The 27,593-nt window shown below is 43.9% G+C and overlaps 1 protein-coding gene and 1 long non-coding RNA gene across 5 annotated transcripts in view; one reads left to right on the forward strand and one right to left on the reverse strand.

Annotated features, from left to right (window-relative positions):
- Positions 1-1,224, reverse strand: part of TPD52 (tumor protein D52) — a 42,744-nt gene extending 41,520 nt beyond the window's left edge. The window contains exons 1-2 of one of the 4 annotated variants that reach the window (XM_020787553.3): positions 947-1,224; positions 768-832 (exon numbers count right to left, since the gene is read on the reverse strand). In XM_020787553.3, the coding sequence (XP_020643212.1) occupies positions 768-801 (34 nt within the window). In that variant the 5' untranslated portion in view covers positions 802-832; positions 947-1,224. Of the gene's footprint in view, positions 1-767 lie in introns of all 4 variants that reach the window. The other 3 variants (XM_072999062.2, XM_078393551.1, XM_020787557.3) reach the window with 3 other exon arrangements.
- LOC140706962 (uncharacterized) lies at positions 61-27,593 on the forward strand. The gene is made up of 4 exons (XR_012086937.2): positions 61-183; positions 18,848-18,958; positions 25,779-25,867; positions 26,061-27,593. It is a non-coding gene; the product is annotated as an uncharacterized LOC140706962 (long non-coding RNA).

Here is a 27,593-nt window from a genome sequence, read left to right on the forward strand (position 1 = left end):
GCAGCAGCAGCAGCAGCATGGCCAGATTGAGCGCGTGAACTGCATCCACAGGCGGCGTCCCCGACGGCCACATCCGCCTTTCTAACATTTGCCGAGGAAACCAGGCAGTGCCTGCCTCCCGGATGCAACAAGCCTCGAGTGAGGAGAAGAAGGAGGAAGCCACCGGGGCCAGGAAAACACAAGGTGGGCGTGGGTGGACGGGCCAAGCGACCGCCCTACGTCGGTGGGGTTGCCAGTTCGCACACATAAACACACCCCGGAGGTGCCGCGCGAAGCCCCGCGGCGCCGGGAGGTCCCTCCAGCTCCTCTGAGAGGCGCGCAGCCCCCCCCCCTCCGCCAGCCACGCTGCCGCGGGAGTTCCCCGGGCGGCCTCAACTCCCCTTCGGCGTCAACTGGGGGCGCGTGCCCTTCCCCAGCCGGGGCGAGGAGGGAGAGCGCAGGGCGGAGCCCCGACCGACCGCCTTCCCTCTTTCGAAACACACTTTTCGGTGGGGCTCGAAGGTGGTGGCGGCGGCTCCCCGGGAGCGGCAATAAGGGGAGGGGAGCCAGGGGTACCGCCCCCCCCAGCCCCGAACTCAGCGCGGACAAGCGCCGTTGCACCGCCCGCCAGGGCGACCCACCCTCGGCTGAAGTCACGCTGAGGCAGCCGCGGACGCAAGGCCCGAGAAGGGGGGGCGGCGGCGGCGGCCAACAATGCCCGTGTCTCTCGGGGGCATTGCTTCACACCCCCGCCAGCCGGTGGGAACCAGCGCGCCCGCGTTGCTTACCTTGTTGGCTGCCGGGGTCCATTTCTGCAGCCATCTCCTTCAGGGCTCCTTCCTGGCGGTCCCGCCTTCGGGTTGTGCGGAGAAAGAAAGTCGCGCGGGGGGGGGGGGAGAGAGTGAGAAAGAAGCGCTGAGGGACCGTCCTCCGCAGCGCAACCAGTTCGCCGCCCGCCCCGTCCTACCTCCGCCCCTTCAGGCGCCTGCTTGCTTCTTTTCTTCCTACAAACACGCACTCACTCACTCTTTTTTCTTTCTTTCTTTTTTTAATTTTCGCTCAGCCGCACTCGGCCGCCCGCGCTTGATATAGGGCGGGTTCCCGGGAGCGTCCACGTCAGCCAGCGAAGGAGGCGGGGAGCCACCTGACCACACGCTGACCCGGGGCGGCGAGGCGAGGTGGGCCCCAGGGGCGGCGAGGTGCCGGGGGTCGGAGCCTTCGTCCAGGGCTAGGTGTTCTGGGGGGGGGGGCAGCAGGTGCACAGGAGGGACAAGGCCGGCCTTGAGTTATCCTTTTGGTTTGCTGAGAAGTTGAAGACCACACTCTTGTACAATGGACCCTTGACTTACAGACGGCTTGACTTACAGACTTTTTGAGTTACAGACTTCTCTGGCCGCAAAATTTAGGTTTGACTTGCAGCCTGAGAATTGATTTACAGACCAGAAAAAAACCGAAATGGAACAAAAACGGCCTGTTACGGGATTAATCGGTTTTCAATGCACTGTAGGTCAATGGAGACTTGACCTACAGACTTTTTGACTTGAGAACCGCCTTCCAATACAGATTAAGTTCTCAAGTCAAGACCCCACTGTAAGTGGTTCTTGGGCCCTCTGGCAACCCCAGCGAAAAGCGCCGACTGGAATGGTGCGATTCAGCCCCGAACACTTGCCTAATACTATATTCCTGGAAACGTGCAGAGTGCCTTCAGCACTTAATAATAATAATAAATAAAAAAACTCAGTCAAACGACTGAGAGTTCGACTTCCCGCTGTGCATCCTAGAAGAGGAAGTATGTGTGGCCTTGGATAAGTCGCACTGTCCCAGAATGCCATCAGAAGAAAGGGAATGGTAAACCACTTCTGAGTATTCTCTCTAGAAAACCTTGAGAAGGGTCACCATAACTCAGATTTGACTTGACAACATCCACTTAATATTAGTTACCGTCCACATGCCTGGGATTAGGAGGGAGGCCTCCAAGATTGTATTAAAATCCAACATACGATTTCTCAGAAACCACTTCCTGAGCATTAGTTAAAATTAATAGCAATGCTAGAGATTCATCTAGAAAATTGCCAGGAATCAATCAATATGCTATAGTGAGAGAGAGATCTCGCTTTTTAGGGTTTTCTTTATGGTTTGCTTAATACACAGCATCTTTTTTGATATTAAAAAAAATTACATATATTTTTCTTGAACTGAACTATTCTGTCATTTCACAACAGTTTCCATTTTTATTCACCTGGGCAACTTCATTAGGACAGCTTTAGACTGCACTTATAGTTAAGAGTGAACACTAAGTTCACCATTTATCATGGTGCTGCTACCTGTTGCTCGTGCAAATACATGTCTCAAGTGCATATGTTCTCTTTTAATAGCAATGATAATATTAAGCAATATTGCAACAAAGTTTTGTGGGACTTTAAAGGCTGACTATTTTTATTATAACTAAAGTTTTGTGGACCAGATATTTTTCATTAGAGGCAGTTGACAATGTGGCCTCTATTCCGTGAAATCTTGTGCCAAAATAAAATGTGCTATTTGTCAAAGAACCCCAGTGTGATTCCCAACCATGGGTCCCCAGTTATTGGACTATAACTTCCAGAAATCCTGGCCAGCACAGCAAGTGGTGAAGGCTTCTAGGAGTTTTAATCCAAGAACATCTGGAGACCCAAGGTTGAGAACCACTGAGATAGAGGATAGAGCAATGTAATACTCAAGAGACCTGGTTTCAATTCCTAGGCTCTGCTGTGGAAGCTTATTGGGGGAATGGAACGTGAAACCACTTCTTAAATACCTCACTTGCCTTGAAAACCCTATTAAGGTTTTTGTCTGTCAATTCTGACTTGACAGCATATAACAATAAGTCCTTAAACAAGGCATAAGATTCTGGTGGTTTTACTGTGACAGATCAGCACTGCTACATCATTAAAAACAGTTGTAAAGTATAGAAATACATAGTGAGAAAGACACATTTTGAACATGGTCGATACTATCATAAGTAGCACCATAAGTTGTTGTTGTTTAGTTGTTAAGTTGTGTCCGACTCTTCGTGACCCCATGGACCAGAGCATGCCAGGCCCTCCTGTCTTCCACTGCCTCCCGGAGTTGGGTCAAATTCATTCTGGTAGCTTCAGTGACACTGTCCAGCCATCTCGTCCTCTGTCATTCCCTTCTCCTCTTGCCTTCACACTTTCCCAGCATCAGGGTCTTTTCCAGGGAGTCTTCTCATGAGATGACCAAAGTATTGGAGCCTCAGCTTCAGGATCTGTCCTTCCAGTGAGCACTCAGGGTTGATTTCCTTCAGCACCATAAGTAAGGAGTCCCAAAGGCACTCTTAATTAGCTTTATAGGATCACCAATTTGAGGCTCGGGATAGGTGTGATGTGGAGGAGCTGTGCTGCTGTGCCCTACAAAGATTTGTATACACCTGCACAAAGCTGGGAGCCACATGGAAGAATTATTGCATGCACAATCTGCACTTGAGCATTCTCAGCTGCAGATCCTCCTTGTCGTGGAGTCAAGCAGAATACCTGGGCTGTGAGCCTTGCTAATAACCAAGCCCCTCTATCACTCAAGGGTGCATTTTACAGGCAGGTAGCCTTTGACCAAAAGAATAAAAATAATTCATTTAATCTGTTCTTTAAACAGTCACTTAATATTCACATTGTTATTTGTTTTACTTCATGCACAGCTATTTAATACATTTACTTCATCATCATCATCATCTCAGAACTGCAGAACTGGAAGGGATCCTCTGGATCATTGAGTCCAGCCCCTGTCACAGAGGTGCAGTGGGGAACCAGCCTCCCTGCTTAGCAGCCAGATCCCTAAACCACTGAGTTAACGAGCAGTTCTGGGAAGAGACACCATTATATCACAAATGCATGTTGCAGTTCGATGTCATACTATTCCAACATTTAATCTCTTTTTAACAGAATACTGTACCAGAAATTCCTGTCTGTAATGTGGCAGGGCCAGGAAGGGCCTAATATAATGCTGTGTGTCCCAGTTGCCCATGCACTTCGTAGTCTTGCAACTTTGTAGTGGTACCAGGTAGTATGATCTGTACAGGATTGCAAAGGATGGCAGTATAACAGGGCCTGCAGCTCCCAGGCTTTCTCCTCTGAAAGATTTACAGCAAACTCTCTCTTATATGCTGCTATGCTTTCACTGTAGCTGTGACAGATTTCTTGCCATGATGCTTTTATTATTTTATTTGCCACAACATATAGGACTGATGGTGTAGGGACTTGGCCTATCAACGGATGACAACCAGTTTTGTTATAAATGCTTTGCTTTTTGCCATCCTACCTCACAGCAGCCAGCACACTAGAAAGACATTACCACCACAACTTGGTGCCCCCTCCGCTACCCAAAGTGCTCACCTCCAAACACAGCCCTGAGTTGGGAATACCACAATAAACCCTATATAGCAAATATATCAGCATACGGCCATGCAATTTGTGGGTGGTATAGGTCAAATTACTTGAAATTTAGTTAGGCATCCTTCAGTCTCGAAAGACTATGGTAGCGTGCTCTGTGTGGAGGACTTGGAACAGCGTCTAGTGTGGCTGAGGAGGCCAATTCGAGAGTGACAATCCCTTCCACACTGAAGACAAATCCAATCTGTCCCCTGTCCAGCTCCCTGGTTTTGCTGCTTTTGTGATTTCCTCTTTGCCTCGGCCTGCTGGGCAAGGGTCGCTTCAAATTGGGAGAGGCCACGATGCAGTGCCTGCCTCCAGGCTGAACGCTCAGATGTCAGGGTTTCCCATCTGTTGAGGTCTATTCCTAAGGCCTTCAGATCTCGCTTGCAGACGTCCTTGTATCGCAGCTGTGGTCTCCCTCTGGGGCGATTTCCCTGCACTAATTCTCCATACAGGAGGTCCTTTGGAATCCGACCATCAGCCATTCTCACGACGTGCCCAAGCCAACGTAGACGTCGCTGTTTCAGCAATGTATTCATGCTGAAAATTCCAGCTCGTTCTAGGACTACTCTGTTTGGGACTTTGTCCTGCCAGGTGATGCCAAAAATCCGTCGGAGGCAACGCATATGGAACGTGTTCAGCTTCCTTTCCTGCCGTGCACAAAGGGTCCAGGACTCGCTGCAGTACAGGAGTGTGCTTAGGACACAGGCTCTATAGACTTGGATCTTTGTATGTGTCGTCAGCTTCTTATTGAGCCATACTCTCTTTGTGAGTCTAGAGAACATGGTGGCTGCTTTGCCAATGCGTTTATCCAGCTCGACATCCAGAGAGAGGGTGTCAGAGATGGTTGAGCCAAGGTACACAAAGTCATGAACAACCTCCAATTCTTGTGTAGAGATGGTAATGGAAGGAGGTGAGTCCACGCCCTGGCCCATGACTTGTGTTTTCTTCAGGCTGATTGTTAGTCCAAAGTCTTGGCAGGCCTTGCTGAAACGATTCATGAGTTGTTGGAGGTCTTCAGCAGAGTGGGCAACGATGGCTGCATCATCTGCGAAGAGGAAGTCCCGCATGCATTTCAGTTGGACTTTGGTCTTCGCTCTCAATCTGGAGAGATTAAAGAGCTTTCCGTCTGATCTAGTCCGGAGATAGACACCCTCGGTTGCAGTTCCAAAGGCATGCTTCAGCATGACAGCAAAAAAGATCCCAAAAAGTGTTGGTGCGAGGACACAGCCCTGTTTCACTCCGCTTCGGATGTCAAAGGGGTCTGATGTTGAGCCGTCAAAAACTACAGTGCCTTTCATTCCCTCATGGAAAGATCTGATGATGTTAAGGAGACGAGGTGGACATCCAATCTTGGGAAGTATTTTAAAAAGGCCATCCCTGCTAACCAGATCAAATGCTTTTGTAAGGTCTATGAAGGCCACTAAGAGCGGCTGTTGTTGTTCCCTGCATTTCTCCTGCAGCTGTCGGAGGGAGAATACCATGTCAGTGGTGGATCTATTAGCTCGAAATCCGCACTGTGATTCTGGATAGACTCTGTCTGCAAGCACCTGGAGCCTCTTCAGAACAACACGGGCAAGCAGCTTCCCTACAACGCTAAGAAGAGAGATGCCACGGTAGTTATTGCAGTCACCCCTGTCTCCTTTGTTCTTGTACAATGTGACAATGTTTGCATCCTTCATGTCCTGTGGTACTCCACCTTCCCTCCAGCAGAGACAAAAGATTTCGTACAGTTCAGTGGTGATGATCTCCTTACAGCATTTCAGCACTTCAGCAGGGATGTTATCCTTTCCAGGTGCCTTGCCGGAGGCGAGGGAGTCCAAGGCCGCTTTTATTTCTGCTAGGGTTGGTTCGCTGTCCAGCTCTTCCAAGACAGGTAGGCACTCAATGTTATTTAATGCTTCTTCGGTTACTACATTCTCTCTGGAATATAGCTCAGAGTAGTGCTGTACCCAGCGTTCCATCTGCTGTGCTCGGTCCTGGATGAGCACACCTGTAGCAGACTTCAAGGGAGCAGATTTCTTCTGTATTGGACCTAAGGCCTGCTTGATACCGTCATACATTCCTTTGATGTTACCTGTGTCCGCTGCTAACTGTATATGAGAGCTGAGCTGGAGCCAATAGTCGTTGGAGCATCTCCTGGCAGCCTGTTGGACTTGGCTGCGAGCAGCTCGAAGAGCTTGCAAGTTGTACTCGCTAGGACAGGCTTTGTATGCTGCTAGTGCTCTTCTCTTAACCTCGATGGCTGGCATTAGCTCCTCTGAATGGGCTTCGAACCAGTCAGCCACCTTTTGGGTCTTCTTGCCAAAGGTGGACAAGGCGGTGTTATAGACAGTGTTCTTGAAGTGTTCCCATCGTTCAGGTGCATTTGCAGTAGCCGGACCTGGAAGGGCTTCCTCAAGTGCTTGGGCAAATTCTTTCACTTTTCTTTGATCGTGAGTCTTGCTGATGTCAATACGTGGTCTTCCTTCCTTTTTCGTGTGATATACTCTCTTTGTTCGCAGTTTTACTCTACTACACACCAGGGAGTGATCAGTATCACAATCAGCACTCTGGTAACTGCGTGTGATCGTAATACTAGGAAGGCTGGAACGTCTAGTGAGGATTAGATCGAGCTGATGCCAATGCTTGAATCTTGGATGTCTCCAGGAAACTCTGTGTTGCAGCTTCGTGTTAAAGAATGTGTTGCTGACGCAAAGACCATAATGGCAGCAAAGCTCCAGCAAGCGCTGGCCATTTTCATTCATCTTTCCAATGCCAAAGCGACCTAGACAAGTGGGCCAAGAATTATGATCAGCACCAACTCTAGCGTTAAAGTCTCCAAGAATGAACAGTGCCTCTCTTTCAGGGACTTTTTTGATAGCAGCTGCCAGATCGTCATAGAATTTGTCTTTCACTTCTGGAGTGGATGACAGTGTTGGTGCATATGCACTAATGAGGGTTACTGGTCCTGCTGATGAGTGGAGCTGCAGAGACAGGATTCTTTCATTCCCCACAGTAGGTGGAACAATGCATCTCAGGAGAGTATTTCTGACTGCAAAGCCAACACCATATTCCCTGGTCTCATTCGATGGTTTTCCCTGCCAGAAGAATGAGAAGTTTTTTTCCTTGACAGATCCCGAGTCTGGCAATCTTGTCTCTTGCAGGGCAACAATGTCCATCTGCAGTCTACTCAGTTCCATGTCAATGACAGCTGTCTTGCGCACATCGTCTATTTCTTGCAGGTCATTAGGAAAGCCGTAGTCAGGAAAGCCAGGGGTCATTGTCCGTACATTCCAGGTGCCCAGCTTTAGGGCAGGCGTTTTCTTACGATTGTTGCATGGTGCACAGTTATCGATCTGCTTGTCGGGTTTGACCCTAAACCCCACGCACCCCGTGAAGTTAACAGACCGTGGCGAGGTAGCACCTTACTGGCTGGGGGCTGCCCAGCTTAAGGCGGGCGGTATCTACCTGGTGAGGTGTAATGACCTCTCCCACCGTCAGAAGTAGCCCCTGGCGTCATGCTCTACGCCAATTGAGCAAGGACTTATAACCGGTAACTGCTACTTCCCGTGTTGTTTCGACGCTGTATGCGAAGCTGGAGTGTCCTCTCCAGAGCACGAAGCCTGGGTAAAATAGTATGGAGGATAGGCTGTTACCCAAGCAGCAAATCCCCCCTCTCCACGTCACTGAAATTGTCCAGTGGAAAGGCAAGAGCCAGTACAATTGGTTCCAGTGACGTCGCAGGAGTTGGCGGAATGATATAAACTGCCTCCGGGACTCCGGCTCCAGATTTTGCCTCGAGGTTATCTCCTGAAGCCCTTTCCATAAGTGGATATAGCCACAAGGCAGTGGAGGTTTGAAGTCGGAGTTTTCCTTCTCCTAGATGGGCTGCCTTCCAGGGCTGACGAGCCCCACCTACCCGGCCTCCTCTCTAATAGTGTGGAAGTGTTCTATGTTTGTTGTCATTCCAATGTATCAAATTTCGGTAAAGATAGGATTTGAAGATTTAGCACGCCATTTGACACGCTCTCCTGCTCAGCCTCCTTCAAAGCTAAAACTCCACCTTCCCACAGGCCATGCATATCTACCATGTTAAGGACGGAGGTGGGATCGTAGATAGAATAGGAGTATTTGACAGTCCTGGGAAGTCCCAATTTAACCATGCGGTGGGGGGTGGGGACAGAGAGAATAAGCCAGAAAAGCCCATAAAGCCAGTACCTCTGCTTCCTTCCTAGACAAAACTTCCTGAGGAAATGGAGGGAGCTCTCCTGGGAAGTCCCAATTTAACCATGCGGTGGGGGGTGGGGACAGAGAGAATAAGCCAGAAAAGCCCATAAAGCCAGTACCTCTGCTTCCTTCCTAGACAAAACTTCCTGAGGAAATGGAGGGAGCTCTCCTGGGAAGTCCCAATTTAACCATGCGGTGGGGGGTGGGGACAGAGAGAATAAGCCAGAAAAGCCCATAAAGCCAGTACCTCTGCTTCCTTCCTAGACAAAACTTCCTGAGGAAATGGAGGGAGCTCTCCTGGGAAGTCCCAATTTAACCATGCGGTGGGGGGTGGGGACAGAGAGAATAAGCCAGAAAAGCCCATAAAGCCAGTACCTCTGCTTCCTTCCTAGACAAAACTTCCTGAGGAAATGGAGGGAGCTCTCCTGGGAAGTCCCAATTTAACCATGCGGTGGGGGGTGGGGACAGAGAGAATAAGCCAGAAAAGCCCATAAAGCCAGTACCTCTGCTTCCTTCCTAGACAAAACTTCCTGAGGAAATGGAGGGAGCTCTCCTGGGAAGTCCCAATTTAACCATGCGGTGGGGGGTGGGGACAGAGAGAATAAGCCAGAAAAGCCCATAAAGCCAGTACCTCTGCTTCCTTCCTAGACAAAACTTCCTGAGGAAATGGAGGGAGCTCTCCTGGGAAGTCCCAATTTAACCATGCGGTGGGGGGTGGGGACAGAGAGAATAAGCCAGAAAAGCCCATAAAGCCAGTACCTCTGCTTCCTTCCTAGACAAAACTTCCTGAGGAAATGGAGGGAGCTCTCCTGGGAAGTCCCAATTTAACCATGCGGTGGGGGGTGGGGACAGAGAGAATAAGCCAGAAAAGCCCATAAAGCCAGTACCTCTGCTTCCTTCCTAGACAAAACTTCCTGAGGAAATGGAGGGAGCTCTCCTGGGAAGTCCCAATTTAACCATGCGGTGGGGGGTGGGGACAGAGAGAATAAGCCAGAAAAGCCCATAAAGCCAGTACCTCTGCTTCCTTCCTAGACAAAACTTCCTGAGGAAATGGAGGGAGCTCTCCTGGGAAGTCCCAATTTAACCATGCGGTGGGGGGTGGGGACAGAGAGAATAAGCCAGAAAAGCCCATAAAGCCAGTACCTCTGCTTCCTTCCTAGACAAAACTTCCTGAGGAAATGGAGGGAGCTCTCCTGGGAAGTCCCAATTTAACCATGCGGTGGGGGGTGGGGACAGAGAGAATAAGCCAGAAAAGCCCATAAAGCCAGTACCTCTGCTTCCTTCCTAGACAAAACTTCCTGAGGAAATGGAGGGAGCTCTCCTGGGAAGTCCCAATTTAACCATGCGGTGGGGGGTGGGGACAGAGAGAATAAGCCAGAAAAGCCCATAAAGCCAGTACCTCTGCTTCCTTCCTAGACAAAACTTCCTGAGGAAATGGAGGGAGCTCTCCTGGGAAGTCCCAATTTAACCATGCGGTGGGGGGTGGGGACAGAGAGAATAAGCCAGAAAAGCCCATAAAGCCAGTACCTCTGCTTCCTTCCTAGACAAAACTTCCTGAGGAAATGGAGGGAGCTCTCCTGGGAAGTCCCAATTTAACCATGCGGTGGGGGGTGGGGACAGAGAGAATAAGCCAGAAAAGCCCATAAAGCCAGTACCTCTGCTTCCTTCCTAGACAAAACTTCCTGAGGAAATGGAGGGAGCTCTCCTGGGAAGTCCCAATTTAACCATGCGGTGGGGGGTGGGGACAGAGAGAATAAGCCAGAAAAGCCCATAAAGCCAGTACCTCTGCTTCCTTCCTAGACAAAACTTCCTGAGGAAATGGAGGGAGCTCTCCTGGGAAGTCCCAATTTAACCATGCGGTGGGGGGTGGGGACAGAGAGAATAAGCCAGAAAAGCCCATAAAGCCAGTACCTCTGCTTCCTTCCTAGACAAAACTTCCTGAGGAAATGGAGGGAGCTCTCCTGGGAAGTCCCAATTTAACCATGCGGTGGGGGGTGGGGACAGAGAGAATAAGCCAGAAAAGCCCATAAAGCCAGTACCTCTGCTTCCTTCCTAGACAAAACTTCCTGAGGAAATGGAGGGAGCTCTCCTGGGAAGTCCCAATTTAACCATGCGGTGGGGGGTGGGGACAGAGAGAATAAGCCAGAAAAGCCCATAAAGCCAGTACCTCTGCTTCCTTCCTAGACAAAACTTCCTGAGGAAATGGAGGGAGCTCTCCTGGGAAGTCCCAATTTAACCATGCGGTGGGGGGTGGGGACAGAGAGAATAAGCCAGAAAAGCCCATAAAGCCAGAAAAGCCCATAAAGCCCATAAAGCCTACTTGAAATAACTTTTAGTGAAATTGAAAGAGGAAAGCACCAAAACAGGACTGTGGCTGAATGTGAAGAAGACTAAAATGATCACAGAACTACACAACTTCAATGTTGACAATGAGGAAATAATTAGAGGTTTTCTACACCTTAGTTCAGTCATCCATCCAAATAGAGACTGCAACCAAGGAATCAGAAGACTGAGACTCAGAAGGGCAGCAGTAGAAAAGTTTAAGGCTGTGTCACTGGAGATAAAGACCAACATCGTCCACACTGTCATATTTCAAATCATTATGTATGGGTTTGAACGCTGGACAGTAAAGAAGACTGACAGAAAGAAAATGTATTTGTTCAGGGTGTGTTGCTAGAGAAGATCTTTGTGGATACCTGGGACTGCGTGAAAGACAAGTGGGCCCTAGATCAAATCAAGTCTAAACTGTCTCTGGCGTAAAAAATGTTGAAACTGGCTGACCTACTTTGGACATGTTACGAGAAGACAAGATTCTCTGGAAGATACAATAATGCTGGGAAAGGTTGAGGCCTTCAGGGAAAAAGGAAGATCAAATACGAGATGAATTGACTTTTAGTGGCCTTCCTTGACCCACAGAATCTGTACTGTTAAATTTCTTTCTTCTGTATTTCTTTAAACCTTCACTTTATAGTCAACGGACTGAAGTCTTAGTTTCACAAAGAGGAATTTTAGAGTTTAGCCATAACTTTAAAATGTGAATTTCCCCCACCACCTCAATCTGTATGCCTTCATTGTAATCTAGAAACAATCTCAATTCTTCCTTGTCTTTCTTCCAAATGAAAAGGCAAGTTTCACCATTTTTTCCAGTCCATGTTTCCACTTTTATGTTAACCTCTTGCATAAGTTAGCAACCTCACTTTGCACAGGTCAGAATATCCTTTGATACAACAAAGCTTGCAAGTGAATTTGTGCGGCTGTAAAAGCTGCATCCATCAGGTTTGGCCCATCAGAGTTAAGCCATCCTGCTGTGATCCTTAAATATATTCATTTCATGGTTTGCCCCTGCAGTCACCAGAATGAAGAGCATGTACACTCCAGGCTCTTTAGAGGAAACTAGCTATCTCTTATGGTGGATCGTGCCAGTCAAGACTGATACAGCAACCAAACTGAACAGTAGGCAAGGCTGAACAATCCTGGCTGTGTACCCTTTGTCATTCTTTGTAATGACATGGCAGTAAAACCAAATAACATTTAACATTAGCTGGCAAACAGTTCGGAAGGGCTTCTAGCAAGGGTGGTCGACCAGACCAGATGGGCGGGATATAAATCAATCAAATAAATAAATAAATGCCCCACATGTCCTGTTAGGCCAGTTTCTGCTGGCAGCGTCTCAGTAGGGGAAAGACACAGCCTTACAACTCCGTCCCTTTAATTAGTCTAACCTGGCTTCAAAGTATATTGACTGCACACCTTGACTGCTGCCGTTTTCATGTCCCCTTGTTTCTAAGCACCTTATGGTTTGGGCTCACTAATATTCATTTATAGCCATTGCCACACATTTATAGTAATGAAACAGTGTAATTCTATGCATGCCTATTTGGAAGTAAGCCTTAATGGCATTAAATGAAACTTTTTCTTCAGTGTGTTTAGCACTCGAAGCTTAGTTCCTGTTCTTTGGCCCTGAAATCTGGTCTAAGTTTATCCAGGCATTAGAAGCCTTACATGGTAGCTGCTCCTCCCTCCCCGATGCCAGTCAGCTGCCCCGTTCTATTGGCTCTCTCATCCCATGCTTAGCAAATGCCAGCAGGAATCCTGGGACCTGTTGTTGACAGAGCATGCCACAGAAAGAAAACATTCTCAACTAAATTTTCTGAAACAAGCCATTTCTTTTCCTTTTTTTTTCTTTCCCTTTACAGAGGATGGCTGGGGCTTGGAGCTTGTTGTTTTAAAGGCAAGGATAGGTTATATTTTTCACAGCTCACTGAAATTTCACAAACAAAACCTAGTGTTCAGCTCCTGCAAGTCAGGCTGAAAATTGCAGAAATAATGGCCAGAAGTGTGGGCCAGGTTCCTTTGTTTAAGAGAAGTTCCAAGATGAGGACTGAAGAGTAGGTCCAGAGTGGCAGATTACAGATTTCTCTTCTGGCAAATGTAGATTAGGTGAAATCTGAAACCTGCCACCTCACAGCTAACTCTTCAGTCTCTGATTTGGAAGTTGCCTTAAAGAAAGGATTCTGGTCCTTGCATTTGGCCATGGTTTTTAAATGCAACTTTGTTGAATCGCTCCCTGCTCTGTAATGCCCGGCTTGCAACAATTGAAAGCTGACTTCAATTTTGTGAGATTATATTGGACGTAAGAGACCACCCATTCTTTTCATTTTAGATGGTATATGAAGATCACACGGCTTTTTTGTTTGCTTTATTTTCAAAATGCTGCTTATTCTGTTCTGGCACTGCTTTTATTTTGCTCTAGCAAATCATATAAATCACCCTTGTCTAGCTAAAGGAAAGATCTACAATTCACTGCAGTCTGGTGCATATTGTGACCAGTGGGATTGAAGGCACAAGAGCCAGTGGTAGGTCTAGCTGCGAGAGACAGGCAGAGAATGAAGGAAAAGTTGATTGGGTGATTGACCTTTCCACTAAAATGTAGTGCTCAAGGTGGGTTATACATTTTTAAAAGAATAAAAACACTTTTAGCTAAGAGATTAATAAAATTGCGTGAACCAGCCTTACTGTAAAGCCACTGAAATCAAACAAAATACTTTAAAAACCATTAAAACCAATATTCAATATACATACACATTCAGGCAAGTCAGCAAGCAAGCATTCACATATCCAAACAAAAAGAGGCAGCAGGCCAAAGCAATCATACATCCAGGCAGTGCCTCAATCCCTACCCCCATCTCTTTCGTTAATTCCATGACTCAGCAGAGGAGCATTAAAATACACTTTGCCCTGAATTTGGAAAAGTTCCTACCTGCTGTTTCTTTCCTCTATGCTTGGCTTCAAAGATGGGCCATTGACATCTTGTCTCCTCTTCTCTCCATTGTATCCTTTCTAAATGGACAGTGTCCTGACCTCTGTCTCCGGTGGGTAGACTAGCCAGATGTAGCTAAATCTAATTGTGGAGGGCATGCCCCCCGTTTGCCCTAATTAGCCTTAGCATTTCCTTGTGCAACCTGGTTGGAGAGTTGTAGATCTCAAGCCATTTTTCCTTGCTATTCTTAGACTCTGAACCTCAATAATTCCAGCAAGTCAAGTCCAGAAGTATAAAACTACCAATCATTTTAATTCTTAATCACATTTTCTGAAACCATTTCTTTGGGGCATGTTCTCCATTTCTTATTTAACTCCAAGGAGAAATTTCTACCTTTTAACATGACAGAGTAATAGATTTCTATTTCCTCTCAAAGATATTTCTCCACACACCCCAGGCAAGGGTTACTTTTGTATTTCTGTAACCTGAAAGATGTTGCTTCTGTTTCATTAATGCTCATTTTGCACATATTGTGCCTTGCAGTGAATATCCTCTATCATCATAAAAACATTGGTTTTATTATATATGTATTTTGTGAAAAGCAACTTCAATTTAAATTCTGTCCTACATTTTTGTGTCTATTTTTTCAAATTGCAATACCACAAATCAATACATGTCTCAGTGGTTAAGGGCTACAAAGCAGAAATAATTTAAAGTACATCTAAAAAGAAATTGAACCTCTTGCATTTAGTTAAGTTACTGGTAAGTATGATGTAATATATTTCTAGGTGTCCTAGGTATCCTGCATACTATAGGACAGTATGTTCAAAAATACAATACTTTATCTTTCTTTCTCAATGTGAAACAACACATCAGAATTTGAGTTAAGTCATTTTAGTTACTAGAATAGTAGCCCATTGTTTTAGGGATCTTCACAAGCAGTGAACTTTTGTGACTGCTGTGTAGTCACATTTACTGTATATCAGTAATGATTGTTATACTTTTTTAGTTAGTTAATTAGTTATATAGTCCTTTGGTCAGATGGGCCGTATCATACATACATGTACATACATACATACATACATACATACATACAGACAGACAGACAGACAGACAGACAGACAGACAGACAGAGGGCCATGAAAAATATACTGTTTAGGATGGATTTTTATATTCTTTGCTGCTTCACCAAAGGAATATGTAGCCAGTGCTCCTGCAAGGGTGGAAGCCAACTGTGTAAGATACATAATAAGGCTGGCAATATTTCTGCTTATAGATCAGTGACCATAATTACCGTATTTTTCCGTGTATAAAACGAGACTTTTTCCTAAAATAATTAGAGGAGAAATTGAGGGTCATTTTATACATGGAAGACAGCAGCAGGAGGTGGAGACTGAGGCAAAGAAGCAGCCCGGCTCGGCCGCCTCTCGCTGCTGCCCATTGACTGCTGCCGCCACTGCCGGATCGCCCCCTCCAGCAATCATCTCCTTGTGACTGGGCAGCAGCATCAGTCAATGGGCAGCAGTAAAAAGTGGCTGAGCCCGGCTGCTTCTTTGCCTCAGTCTCCACCACCTCCTGTTGCTGCCTCCACTGCTGGTTGTGGGCTCACTGATCATGCAGCCCTTTGACCACTGCTTTTCCCTTCCTTTTGCTAAGCCCCAGATTTAGGAAATTTTCTAATTTGGGGTTAGAAAAGGGGGAGGGTCATCTTATAAAGTTGTTCTTCAGATCAGATATGTTAACACTAGAAATTTCTTAATATGTAATAGAACATCAGATTTCAATGGTTTCCTTCGCTCAGTTGCATATTTTAATCACACCAGCTGTTCTCAAAAATTAAAATGGGAATGGGAAAATAAATAAATAAACATATGGATGATAGTCATACTCTTATGTGCTTGATTTGATTGGCTGGCTGTTCAGACAGTTGTTGCCATAGTTATTGCTGCATCACACAGCAATTGCTCTGTTTAATTTAAAGGGCAGATTGTGAAAGAATTAACCTGGAGACTTAGTTCTAACTTGACTTTAATACATTTCTGAGATATAAGTCAGGAAATCCCATTCGACATGGTTGCTCTTGTGATAGCTAACAAAATTAGACACCAAATTCCTCAGAAATCTATTTTATATGGATTTTGAACATAGCTCAGAGGACTCTGGGGAAGTCTGTGTTATCTTAAGAACAATGCAACCAATGTTTATCTTTAAAGGATCCCCATCTATTTAGGCTTAGGAAAATATATGTATAACATCTCCATGTTGCAGAAGCATCGGGGCTTTAAACACAAAAATTAAATACAATGGAGATCACATCTGAACATGAATAATTTCTCATGACTAATCTGGCATTCATGGTAGATGATTTATTTCCCTTTTCTAAAAGTTTTGAAGAGAGACTACTTTTCTTGGTGTGTAGTCACTTACGGTAAACAGATTTCATAGGAGGTTTTTTCCCAATCTTAAAAGCCACCAAATTTGCATAAATACAATTTTGAAAGCAGGTTCAATTCAAAGTCACTTTCCTTTCTGTAAAATTCTAATGTATGTGTCTCTGCATGTGTGTTACTTTGTGCACATCACTCTTCTGCACGCAGTGACCCCCGAAGCAATTATTTACATACACCTCTGTACTAGTGTTTGCTTGAAGTATGGCTAAGATAAAGAACAAAGTCCAAAACAACTATAGTTTAATGGATAATAATTTATTGACATGTTTGAAAAGTGGAGTCGTAGGTAAATGTTTATTTAGATTATCTTTGTCACTATGATATGATGCCATGGCAAAAGGAAGCATATCTGATAACAAGCTTGCTACTTTTCTCCCAGCTTTCTTTATTTTTTTTCTTGTATAACTCTTCCCTTGTATTTGTTTATTTCTGGTACTTTGCAATTGATTATTTTTGGAATTTCTGGTTATTCACATCAGACTTACAATGTCACACTCCCCCCAGAGATCAATACACATAGTGTTTTCCTCCCTGTCCCTCAATTTTACATCAGCCATGCAAAACAGATAAAATGCTGCTGTGAAGCTAGCTACTGTATGTCCCCCAGCATTGATGTAATGTATGCTGGCCCCCCATTTTTTCCTTCTATGAAAGCTAAGTGTCAACATATATGATCCTGGTAGATGCAAGGCATGTGACTGTACTGAAGATTCCAAGGTCCCCAAATCTGCCCCCTCCCCGCCACAAAAAACACACAGCAACAACAGAGAAACATCCCAACTTTTCAAGGACTAGAACACACAGTCACCTCTGTGCTTTGATCTTAAGACAAATGAGCAATTATTACTTTTCCAGCTGAGGGCAAATTTTGCTTGAATGTCCTAAGAAAAATTAATCATGCCTTCAATACTGTCCAGATTTCAAGTTTGGTTTTATTTTAGATGGAAGGATCGCATCTGTTCATAAGTGTAACTAACCTCTTCAGAAACATTTAAGCACAGATGTCAAGGACTCCAGCAACACAGGCAGTCTGGGGTCCAAGCAGAGGGTGCCTTCCTCTGAAATGTTGGGATGAGGCAACACACTTCCATCACAAGCTACCCTTGCCTATATCTGAACAAAAGGCTCTCTGTGGGTCCTTTCTTCTGAAACAGGTAAGAAGGCAGCAAAGAATTTGCCAAAACAGATCGTAAAACATAGGAAATGGATGGTTCACTTGTTCTAAGTGCTGCAGCAGAATACTGGGGTGCAGGCTGATCACATTGATGCCAGTTTACATCAGATGAAGAATTGGATTTATCTCACATACCCAGATATGTGTTGCCTTTAATGTAGGTCTTATTCCTGTATTCGGCTGAAATCGATAAGGCAGATGGTCTAATGGGTCAATAGGAAAAATTCTTCTAAATCCTAAGATGCTTTCGAATAAGACAAAACAAGGAAGAGTCACATCAGAATCGTAAGAAACCTTGAACTCCCCTGCTTTCATATCCTTAAATGGCAATGCGATTGAGGAGAAAGAGCACTATCTTCTTAGCATGGATTAAAAGCTTTTATCTGCCTAAGTAATTCAACAATTAGCTTATACAATTTAATTATGCGCACTAACAAAATTTCACTTTCATTATAGGAACACATTTAAGTGATTTAAAAAAGGGAAACAGTTGTAACCAGTTTCTTAAAAACTTTTAATAATTAAAAAGGTGGGTTTCAGAGGCCTCACAAACCCCAAAAGATCACTGTGCTTTGAAAATACTTTTCACAACCCTTCAGCTGAAAACATGTGTTTCCTCAAAGTGGAAGTTTTCATGAAACCAGCACCCCAGTTCACTTTCTTTTCCTTGATACTCTGATCTCTTTTGTGGCCCTGGTGAGGGACAATCAACCATGGCTCAAGACCTCCCTCTCTTTTTTTCTCAGTTTCCAAAGCTATTGTTTTCTTTCTCTTTTACTTTGCTGTGAGACAGATAATCATATCCTCATTCTGAGTTCTGTGCAGATGCCGTGAAACCAAATACAGGGATATTTTAAAATCTTCTCCCAAAACACTAAGGCAGGGGTGGGCAATTAATTTCTATAGGGGAGCCACATGAAAAATCTGAACTGTGTTCAGGGGTTCAACCAACTTTACTCAAAAATAAAATGAAACAGTGATGTTATGATTGTTTTTATTTTAAACTTGTTAATCTTCACAAATAAGAGGGTTTTTTGTGGTATGTTAAAGATAAGCATCTGCTCAACTTTAGACAAAAAGCTATAAATGGTTTTGACATTGAAAACTGTCCGCGGGCCGGACAGGGGTGGCTCGCGGGCCGTATGTGGCCCTCGGGCCGCACTTTGCCCAGGTCTGCACTAAGCCTTTCCTTAAACTTTCCTGGGCTAGAGTTCACTTTCTCAGCTGTGTAACATTATGTTAACACTGGCTAAATCCTCTGTGTAGGACTCGGTGTAGCAAATGCTGTCAAATAATTTGCCCACAATACCTTTCTCTGGGTGTAGTTAACTTGTTTTTGATGTACTTCCAGGGGCTGTAATTTCCTATGCCTGCTTGATACGCTGCATTCACATTCTGAGCTTATGAGATTGATTGATTTAACCACTACAAAACAAAACAAAAATGTTGCGGCATCTTAAAGGTTTGTTATATTTTAATGTGAGTTTTCATGTACAGCACTTTTTCAGACTTATAACTAAGAAGTGGATGTATCCACGAAAGCTTATTTGGTTTATTTTTGTTTTTTTATTGTTATTGTTTTTAGATAGGGTTGCAGAAACTAACTTGGCTACTTCTTTTATTGAAGATACAAACGTCTTTAGCTGGAGTGCAATTGAATCTACCCTAGTTTTAGTCAGCATTATCCATACAGCAGAATGCAACTTTTTCCTTTTAAGAGTACAGTGTGAAGGGAGTGTGCGTCCTTAAGAAGTCCCATTTTACTCAGTGAAGAAAAAGACAGTCTGTTTTAAATGTGTCTACTCAGAAGCAAATCATGTTAAGTTTAGTGGAGTATATTCAAGTGTACTTACAATTATAGTCTAAAGCTGCACTAAATTGGTTTAGAGAAAATAACTCTGACCTAAACAGTTTATCCATCCAAGTAATAGTAACTTCAGTGAAAAGGGAAATAAGACACTAAGGATATTGAATCCCCAACATGGATATATAAATTTGAGTGTTGAACAATGACTTGGGATATCAGGGTTCAGATCCCGATTTAGCCATGAAATTCAATTGGTGGAAAGAAATATTTATTCTCTCTCTGTGTGTGTATGTGTGTATAATTTCAGCTTGTATACCACTCCGTAATGTAAATACTTGGCATTTGTATAGTACATGATATTTGAAAATCAGTGTGAGGTGGTTTGAAAACCAGTGTGAGGTGAGCTGTGTCTTGAGAGTTCTAGGCTGTAGTGTAGAGCCTACTGGGTCATTAAACTCCATGCATGACCTTGCACCAGTCACAGTCATTTAGTGTGAGCTACCTCATAGGATTGTTGTAAAGATGACATAAGGAGTTGGAGAGCAGTATTCTCCACCTTCAGCTTGTTAGAGGGAAGATGAGATATAATTGTACAACAATAGTAATCCTAGAAGAAGGAACCAGCAAGGGTACTGCAAATAATTGCAAACGGCTTCTTGCATACCAGCATTTTGTCCAGACGTGATTCACAGCTTGGCAGGCTCCACAAAGAACCACTCTTTTTCTCTCCATCTCAATAGGCATTGGAAGGGGGATGATGGGAGGAGGCTTTCCCTTTTGGTGCAGACGTGATCATACCAACTGTGTACCCTTATCCCACCACTGGAATCCTTTTCCTGCCTAATTAATTTAAGTCTTGCACTGAAAAAGACTGTTATTAAAATAAAGCATCCGTTTCCCCCAGTCCCTTTTTGGAGTATAAAAGGTAACAGGGATGCCTTGTTTTATTGAGGCCACTGTTCTGCAGAGCTTATATACATTTGAATTCATTGTTTTATGTTGTACACATGACTGTTTGCAGCATGGCCATGAATGTTGTCTTGCACAATAAGGCTGCCAGCTTTCATCTCATCATTTCTTGCTCACATGAATATGGGATCTTCTAAGATATGCAGGAAAGAAGAAACCTTGCTGTGCTATTAATTATTAAGGTGCTGCTCTCAGCTGGGCTTCCTTCCTGCTCTCTTGCCAAGGCAATATTTCTCCCAATCTCCAACCAGAGCAGCCATCTGGTCATTTTTCACTAGGGCTGCCAGGTCAACAGCACCCCTTTCTATGAAATGTTGATGCTCAAGAGCTGGAGCAAGCCCTTGGGATGTTATAGAGGTTGGGCAGGCAAGGTTGAAAAGAAGGGAAGGTTTTTTTTTTTACACACACATACCCAGGTTTTGTTCTGCTGCTGCCTGGGCTTGTGCAACAGTAAGGCTCACGAACCACTGGTTCTCCACTCTCCACCTTCTCCAAATGCCACATAGGGTCTAACATTTGCATTCCCAAAAGCCAGTGAAGGGACTGTGTACACAAAAGCACAACATGAAACACACAAGAACACACCTTTAATAAAAATGAAAAAGGATCAGATCACACAGAATACAGTTTGGAAAGATAAAACACAGCCAGCTATACATATATATGTACATGCTTTTCATTCCCTCAAAGAGTCTCTGCTGGGTTTTGACTCTCTTCTCCCAGGCCAATACCAGGACCAACCTTATGGGAATTGAACTCTGGAACCTGGACAGTCACTGCACAATACCTTTTTCCTATACAAGCATTTATTTCCTTTTCACCGTGGAAGTCTCCTTTTCATCAACCTTGTAACCTCTTTGCACAATAATAAATTGCTTTCCTGTCAGAACAATACAACAATGTAAATATGTATTTCCATAATTGTTGGCTATAGGAGTGTTGTACAATTCTATCCCTTCTGTGATCCCCACTCCAATAAAGTTTGGATTCCTTTGTAATCCCATCCCTTCTGCTAATAGGTCATTAACCATCCATTTCCACCCATTTCTCCTCCCATCTCCTTGTACCATGAACCACCCATTTCTCCTCCCATTCCCCTATGATACCAATGTTATAAAAGTCCTGGTCTTCCTGTGCATGGCACAGTTTTCTTGCCTACAGTTGGAGGCATGACTTCCATCTGCCTTTTATTTAGCTAAATAAAACAGCAACAATTTGAACTCTCTCTCTCTCTCGTGTCAAGGTCATTGGTGTTCAAACTTTGACTCGCTATTCTGGAGACTAGCTCCTGGTTTCAACACCAGGAAGAAGGGGAGAATGCTGGGGAGAGAGCCAGTGAGTGTGTGTTTTGACACCATTCAGAGCAGCACACACAAAAGCACCTTAAAGCTGAGGCACTGAGCACTGGAACCAGCTGAGAATGGGTGGAGGAAGGTAGAGAGGTACACACAAATCACACTCTTTATACCTCTCTGCTATTTGCCCTGAGGTTTCTTTCCTCGCCTGGAAAAGCAGAGAATCACTGCATGTCCCTGCAATTTCAACTGGCATCCGGAGATCCTATCAGGAGAATGTAGGGTAAACATGCAGCTCTGTAGCACAACAGCAGAAGACTGTCACGTTCCCAGGGGGTTTTCAACAGGCAAAAGTCAAATAAGCCAGTCCAATACTGTATCAGAAGTCCAAAAGATGCAGAGCAGATACCAAAATGCCAAAGCCAAAACACAAACCATAGCTAGAAGTCAGAGTCCAAAGCCAAGAGTCCAGAGAACAAGATCCAGAATAAGTAGGAGCATGGATGCAAGCCAGAGTGTTGACTTGTTGCTTTCACAAGCTTCCAAGCCTTCTAGGTGCAGATTATATAGCAAAAACAGTCATCAAACACCTAGAAGCCTTCCATTCTGTTAAAACTCAGGACTGGTTGACCTGATGTTCCTGTGGGAAGCATTCATGCAATCCTCTGACCTTCGTGTAATGAGTCTTTGCTGAAGCTTAGCCCTCACTCTGGCTACTGGGGGAGGAGAATCTGGTGGTGATTCAGCTGCCTGTGCTTCTAATTGCACAACATTTTCCTCAGCTGTAATTAACCCCTCAGATTCCAGATCTTCTTTGGCTGAACTCATGACAAAGACTACCTTTTCAGGCATCTTCACTGCTTTTCTGGAATTGCAACTTCTAGAGTTTCTTGATAGACATGTAAAATACAGTAGAGACCTGAAATCTAGTCCTGCCCTTGGATAATATCAGACTGAATACTTCCGCCTGACAAAGCAATTCACAATTAAAATCAAAATTAATAGCATTAGAAAATATTATAGAAATTAATTCAGAAGTTAGTTACAGTTTAATATTGATGCCGTGATGCCTCTGCTCTTTTCAAAGTCAATATCTTAAATCTGAAATTAACCTTGGTCTCTGAAAACAGTACGTTGAAATATAAATAACAATAATCATAATAATGCATTCAAGTTTTAAAATAGAATACACAAAACACCTTCCGCTTGTGACAGGACATGGAACATAGCCACATAGCTCAGCATACAATAGCAAACACTTGGGACCAAATGTAATGGTACATTTTTACAAATATATACATCTAAAGGCATTATTACTTCCTTATTATTTCAAATATTAGGCTATGTAACTTTATTCTTTCCCTTTCTACCTAATAGGTAACTATTAACCTTCTAAGGCCCGACATGCCTCTTTACATATGCACAACATATATATAGGCACAACTGGAATTTGTGAAAAACTGCAATTTCCAGAATTCCCCAAACAGCAGAGGTACTGGAGGATTCTGGGAGCTATAGAGCAAAAAAGCCAATCTTTTTGCCAATCTTTGGGCAGAACTAATCAAGCCATCAGTCAATGTAACCTTTGCCACCCTCTTTGGAACTGGAAGGGTCTCCTCAACTATAGGCTCTATGGACTCCACAAGCCTTGATAAGTTTCAACTAGACTTTATTGTGGCAGGAAGGTAGGGTACATTCCCCATGTCAGTCTACATGGGGGCTCAGCCACATCCTCTTGTCTACAGTTGGGGCTTAGTTCCCCACACTAGCCCTCCTGCTGTCCAATGTCTGTGGCTGGGCTTTAGGCACTAGTCCCCCTCTATCCAAAGTTCAGGGCTGTGGCTGAACTGGAGGGCTGGCGGGGCTGCCCTGATGGGGATCATCCTACTGGAGCTGTTTTTTTGTCTATCAGACCAACTGAATAAACTGCTAGTGCTGTTGCCACCATCTCCATCACCCTCTCTTCTGGGTTGGTGTGGGTTTTCACCATAGAGGCTTTGCTGCATGATTTGGGTGCCATTGCAAGGGGCCTGGTGGGGAAAAGATGGGAGTTTCCCTGCTGTGGGCTATCTTGGGAGCAGAGCTGATCCAGTCTCCTGTCCAGGGTCTTGGAGGAACAGGCACTGGTTCTCCCTGAGGATGCAAAAGACTAGGGACAGCTCATCTCATATCTCTGGATCACCCTTTTGATCCCGATGTCATCAACCACCGCACCTCTGGCTTCTCCCTCTAGCTGGGGTATTTCCTCCTCCTAACTTCTGCATGGGCATCCTGCCCCACCATCTATGCCCTGGGGCTGCTCTGCTGCAAGGGTCTCCAAGTCGTCCTCCAGGGGACACGGGGGGAGGGGGGTGGCAGAGGCATCCTCCTTACAGTAAGTGACAGACATCCCTCTACATATCCTTTTTCAATGTTAAGTAGTTCAGTCACTGCAAGCAGCATCGCAGTCATTTCCTGAAACGATTACAGTTTGTCTTTATACATTATTCACACTTGTTATCTCAGCAGCCAGACCTGATTTGGTTTCCTAACTTGAGTTAATGTGACTATGATGGAAACCTGCTTTTTCTTCTTCAGCCAAAAACAACACAATTTCCTGTGGTACCAAATAAACACTAAATTCTTCAGCTTCAAGTGACTGTGCAAAGATTACCAAATTTTGCATTGATGGGCCAGAAATCCCGCACAATGTTCTGATTGTTTTAACTCCCACTGATTTTTGATGGGGTGTGAGCAGCTGTAGGATTACTGTCATTGTCTACATAGTGTTTAGTTAGCGAATAAAAACCAACTCTACAGTATATCACAGAAGTGAGTACACCCCCTTACATTTCATAAATATTTTAGTATATCTTTTCATGTGACACCACTGAAGAAATGACATTTGGCTACAATATAAAGCAGTGAGTATACAGCTTATATAACAGTGTAAATGTGCTGTCCCCTCAAAATAACGCAACACACAGCCATTAATGTCTAAACTGGTGGCAACAAAAGTCAGTACACCCCTAAGTGACAATGTCCAAATTGGGCCCAAGTAGCCATTCTCCCTCCCTGGTGTCATGAGACCCGTTAGTGTTACAAGTTTCAGGTGTGAAGGGGGAGCAGGTGTTATCACTCTCACTCTCTCAGACTGGTCACTGGAAGTTCCACATGGCACCTCATGGTAATGAACTATCTGAGGATCTGAAAAAACGAATTGTTGCTTTACATAAAGATGGCCTAGGCTATAAGAAGATTGCCAAACCCCTGAAACTGAGCTGCAGCACGGTGGCCAAGACCATACACCGTACAGAGGTTGAAGGGGTGGGAGGTCAGCCTGTCAGTGCTCAGACCATGCCCAAGAGGGTAAGGCAGTGCTGGAAAATAATGGTGGTCACACAAAATATTGACACTTTCTGCCCAGTTTGGACAATGCCACTTAGGAGTGTACTGACTTTTGTTGCCAGCAGTTTAGACATTAATGGCTGTGTTGTGTTATTTTGAGGGGACAGCACATTTACACTGTTATAAAAACTGTATATTGACTGTTTTACATTGTGCCATTTCTTTAGTGTTGTCACATGAAAAGATATACTAAAATATTTTTGAAATGTAAGGGGGTGTACTCCTGTGATATACTTTAGGTTAATTTTACTGTGCAGTTTACCACAGTTTTAATTACTTAAGTGGCATACCCACAACACAGATGGACTTCAGGTTTCTGGGATTATTTTAAAAATTAAAATCCCGAGTTTAGCCATCTGGATTCAGTGCACAGTACTGACTGTAAAAGTGTATGTGTGTGTGTGTGTGTGTGATGTACACGCATGCCATATTTTCACACAAAATTTGGTATACAGCACCATACTGTATGCAGAAAAGCAAACTCCCAGATGCGTTTTTTGTCTGCTTATCCATTTAAGAAATAAAAATAATAGAAACATTTTAAATACTGCATAAAACATATCACTATAAATATAATGTCCCACATTGTAATAATAAATAAGATTTTTAAAGTAATCTTTTCCAGTAGACATGCAATTTTCCCTATGATCTCTCCACTTACTCTTATAAGATTAAATTGTTGTCAAGGAGTGTGTATAGATTTATCATGGAGATGTGCACTGCCTTCAGACAAATGTGTAAAAATGAACCAGATCAGGGGTATTTGTGTGATTTCAGGCAACTACAGGAGCAAAGAACTGAGATATCCCATTTGGCATTCATAGGTTAAAGTGATGGTCAGAAATTTGAATGGAGGAAAAGGGAAATAAAAAAATCAAGACAGTAAACTGAGATGCTGGCATCGAGAGAAAAGGTGAGTGACAGCTGAACACCACACACCAGGTCCAATATGTCTCCGGGACACTCCAACTACTGGGCTCAGACTGGGGTACCTCAGTTTACGAATGCCTCGGTTAATGTAATTTTCAGTTTATGAACTGAATTCTATTGAAAACAATGCCTTGGCTTATGTTTTTTTTTTCCTGTGTTTTTTTCTGTTCGTGAAGAAAGCTTCCCTGGGATGCATTGTGCCTGGAGATTTGTAGCACCACCTCCATTCCTGTGGCAATCAGCATTTCGGTTAACGAAAGCTCCGATTACATAATGTTCCGGAGAATGCTTTAATTTTGTAAACTGAGGTACTACTGTATATCTGTTCCCTTGCAATCACTCCAGTTGCCAATTTGAGAAGCCATATGGAAAACGAAAGCTTGCATTGCTGCTTCTTACATTCTGGGACATTTTTATTTTTATTTTTCACTCAGTGTAGTTTCCTCAACTTTACTGAAACATTACAGCATTAGAATTTATTGTGTGTGTGATTGTGGAAGAATGATTGTTGTATGAGCTTTGAGTGGATAGCTCATACATTTTGGATGCTGTGTAGCCTCCCTGGCAATAGGAAACAGCCAAATGAGCAGCCATTAAACATCAGGTCCATATCTGCTTTCAGTTTGATAATATAAATGGCAATTGTGCTTGTACTCATACATTAATAAACAAATGCATTGGTAAACGTATATTGAATCTCGTTGCAATTTTTTTCTAGATCTATGATGTTCAGAAAGGTGCCAACTCATTATCTGAAAGCCATATCTGGCCCTAAAGTAATTTTTATTTAATAAGCTCCCTGTGGCCCTGTAAAAATTTACAGTAAGCAAGGTACAATGATACAATGTTTGTAAGTGGTTTCTCCCAGAAGGGATATATCTGTGTTTTCAAGCTGTAAAAACAGAGGTATGTATAATACTTTAGGAAAAATAATAAACAGTCTTGTGGTGCTCCAGAGATTTAATACATTTATGTCCATGTATTGTTATGAAGTTTACATTCCACTTACATGTCTCTTTCAGATCTTGCTTGTAATTTGTATGTTTGAAATATCATTACACAGTACTGTACTAATAGTTTTAGCCCTATTTTAAAAACATGCAGTTGGAATAACATACATTAAATAACAAAAAATTTAAATCACTACCTTAATCCTTATATGAAATCATAAACCAAAATAAAACAATACTATGGAGAGCAATGTTATAGCCAAGAACCTGTTGCCGGTGAGTTTTGCCCATGCTTCCTCCCTGACCGTCTGACTACAGCTTGCACAAGGGGAAAATTTCAACAACACTGCAGTACAACTCTGACCATTAATTTCCCCCTTATGTTGGATCAGTAGGCTTCTGCACTGTTCTACTTGATTCTTCATTACAGTTCTCTGAAATAGTATAACCTCTACTATCTCTTCTAGCTAACACAAGGGGGGGGGAAGAGGGGGGCAGTGCTGTTGATGCCCCAGTGAATCATCACCACTGAAAGTTAAAGAAAATGCTAAAGTGCTATTAAAGGAATTCTTCTCAACTGCTAACTGGACTGGACATGAGCTTTGCACACACGTGATGCTGCAAGCAAGAACATAATGTCTCAGCATCCTCCTTTATCCAGAAGAGGAAATAATAATGAACCAGCTCACAGATCCAGCATACAAATCACGTATGTTGGACTTGGACCTTTTTATGTGTAGCCATTTAACAAAAAGAAAA

The sequence above is a fragment of the Pogona vitticeps genome, chromosome 4 (assembly GCF_051106095.1).
Source record: "Pogona vitticeps strain Pit_001003342236 chromosome 4, PviZW2.1, whole genome shotgun sequence".
NCBI lineage: Eukaryota > Metazoa > Chordata > Lepidosauria > Squamata > Agamidae > Pogona > Pogona vitticeps.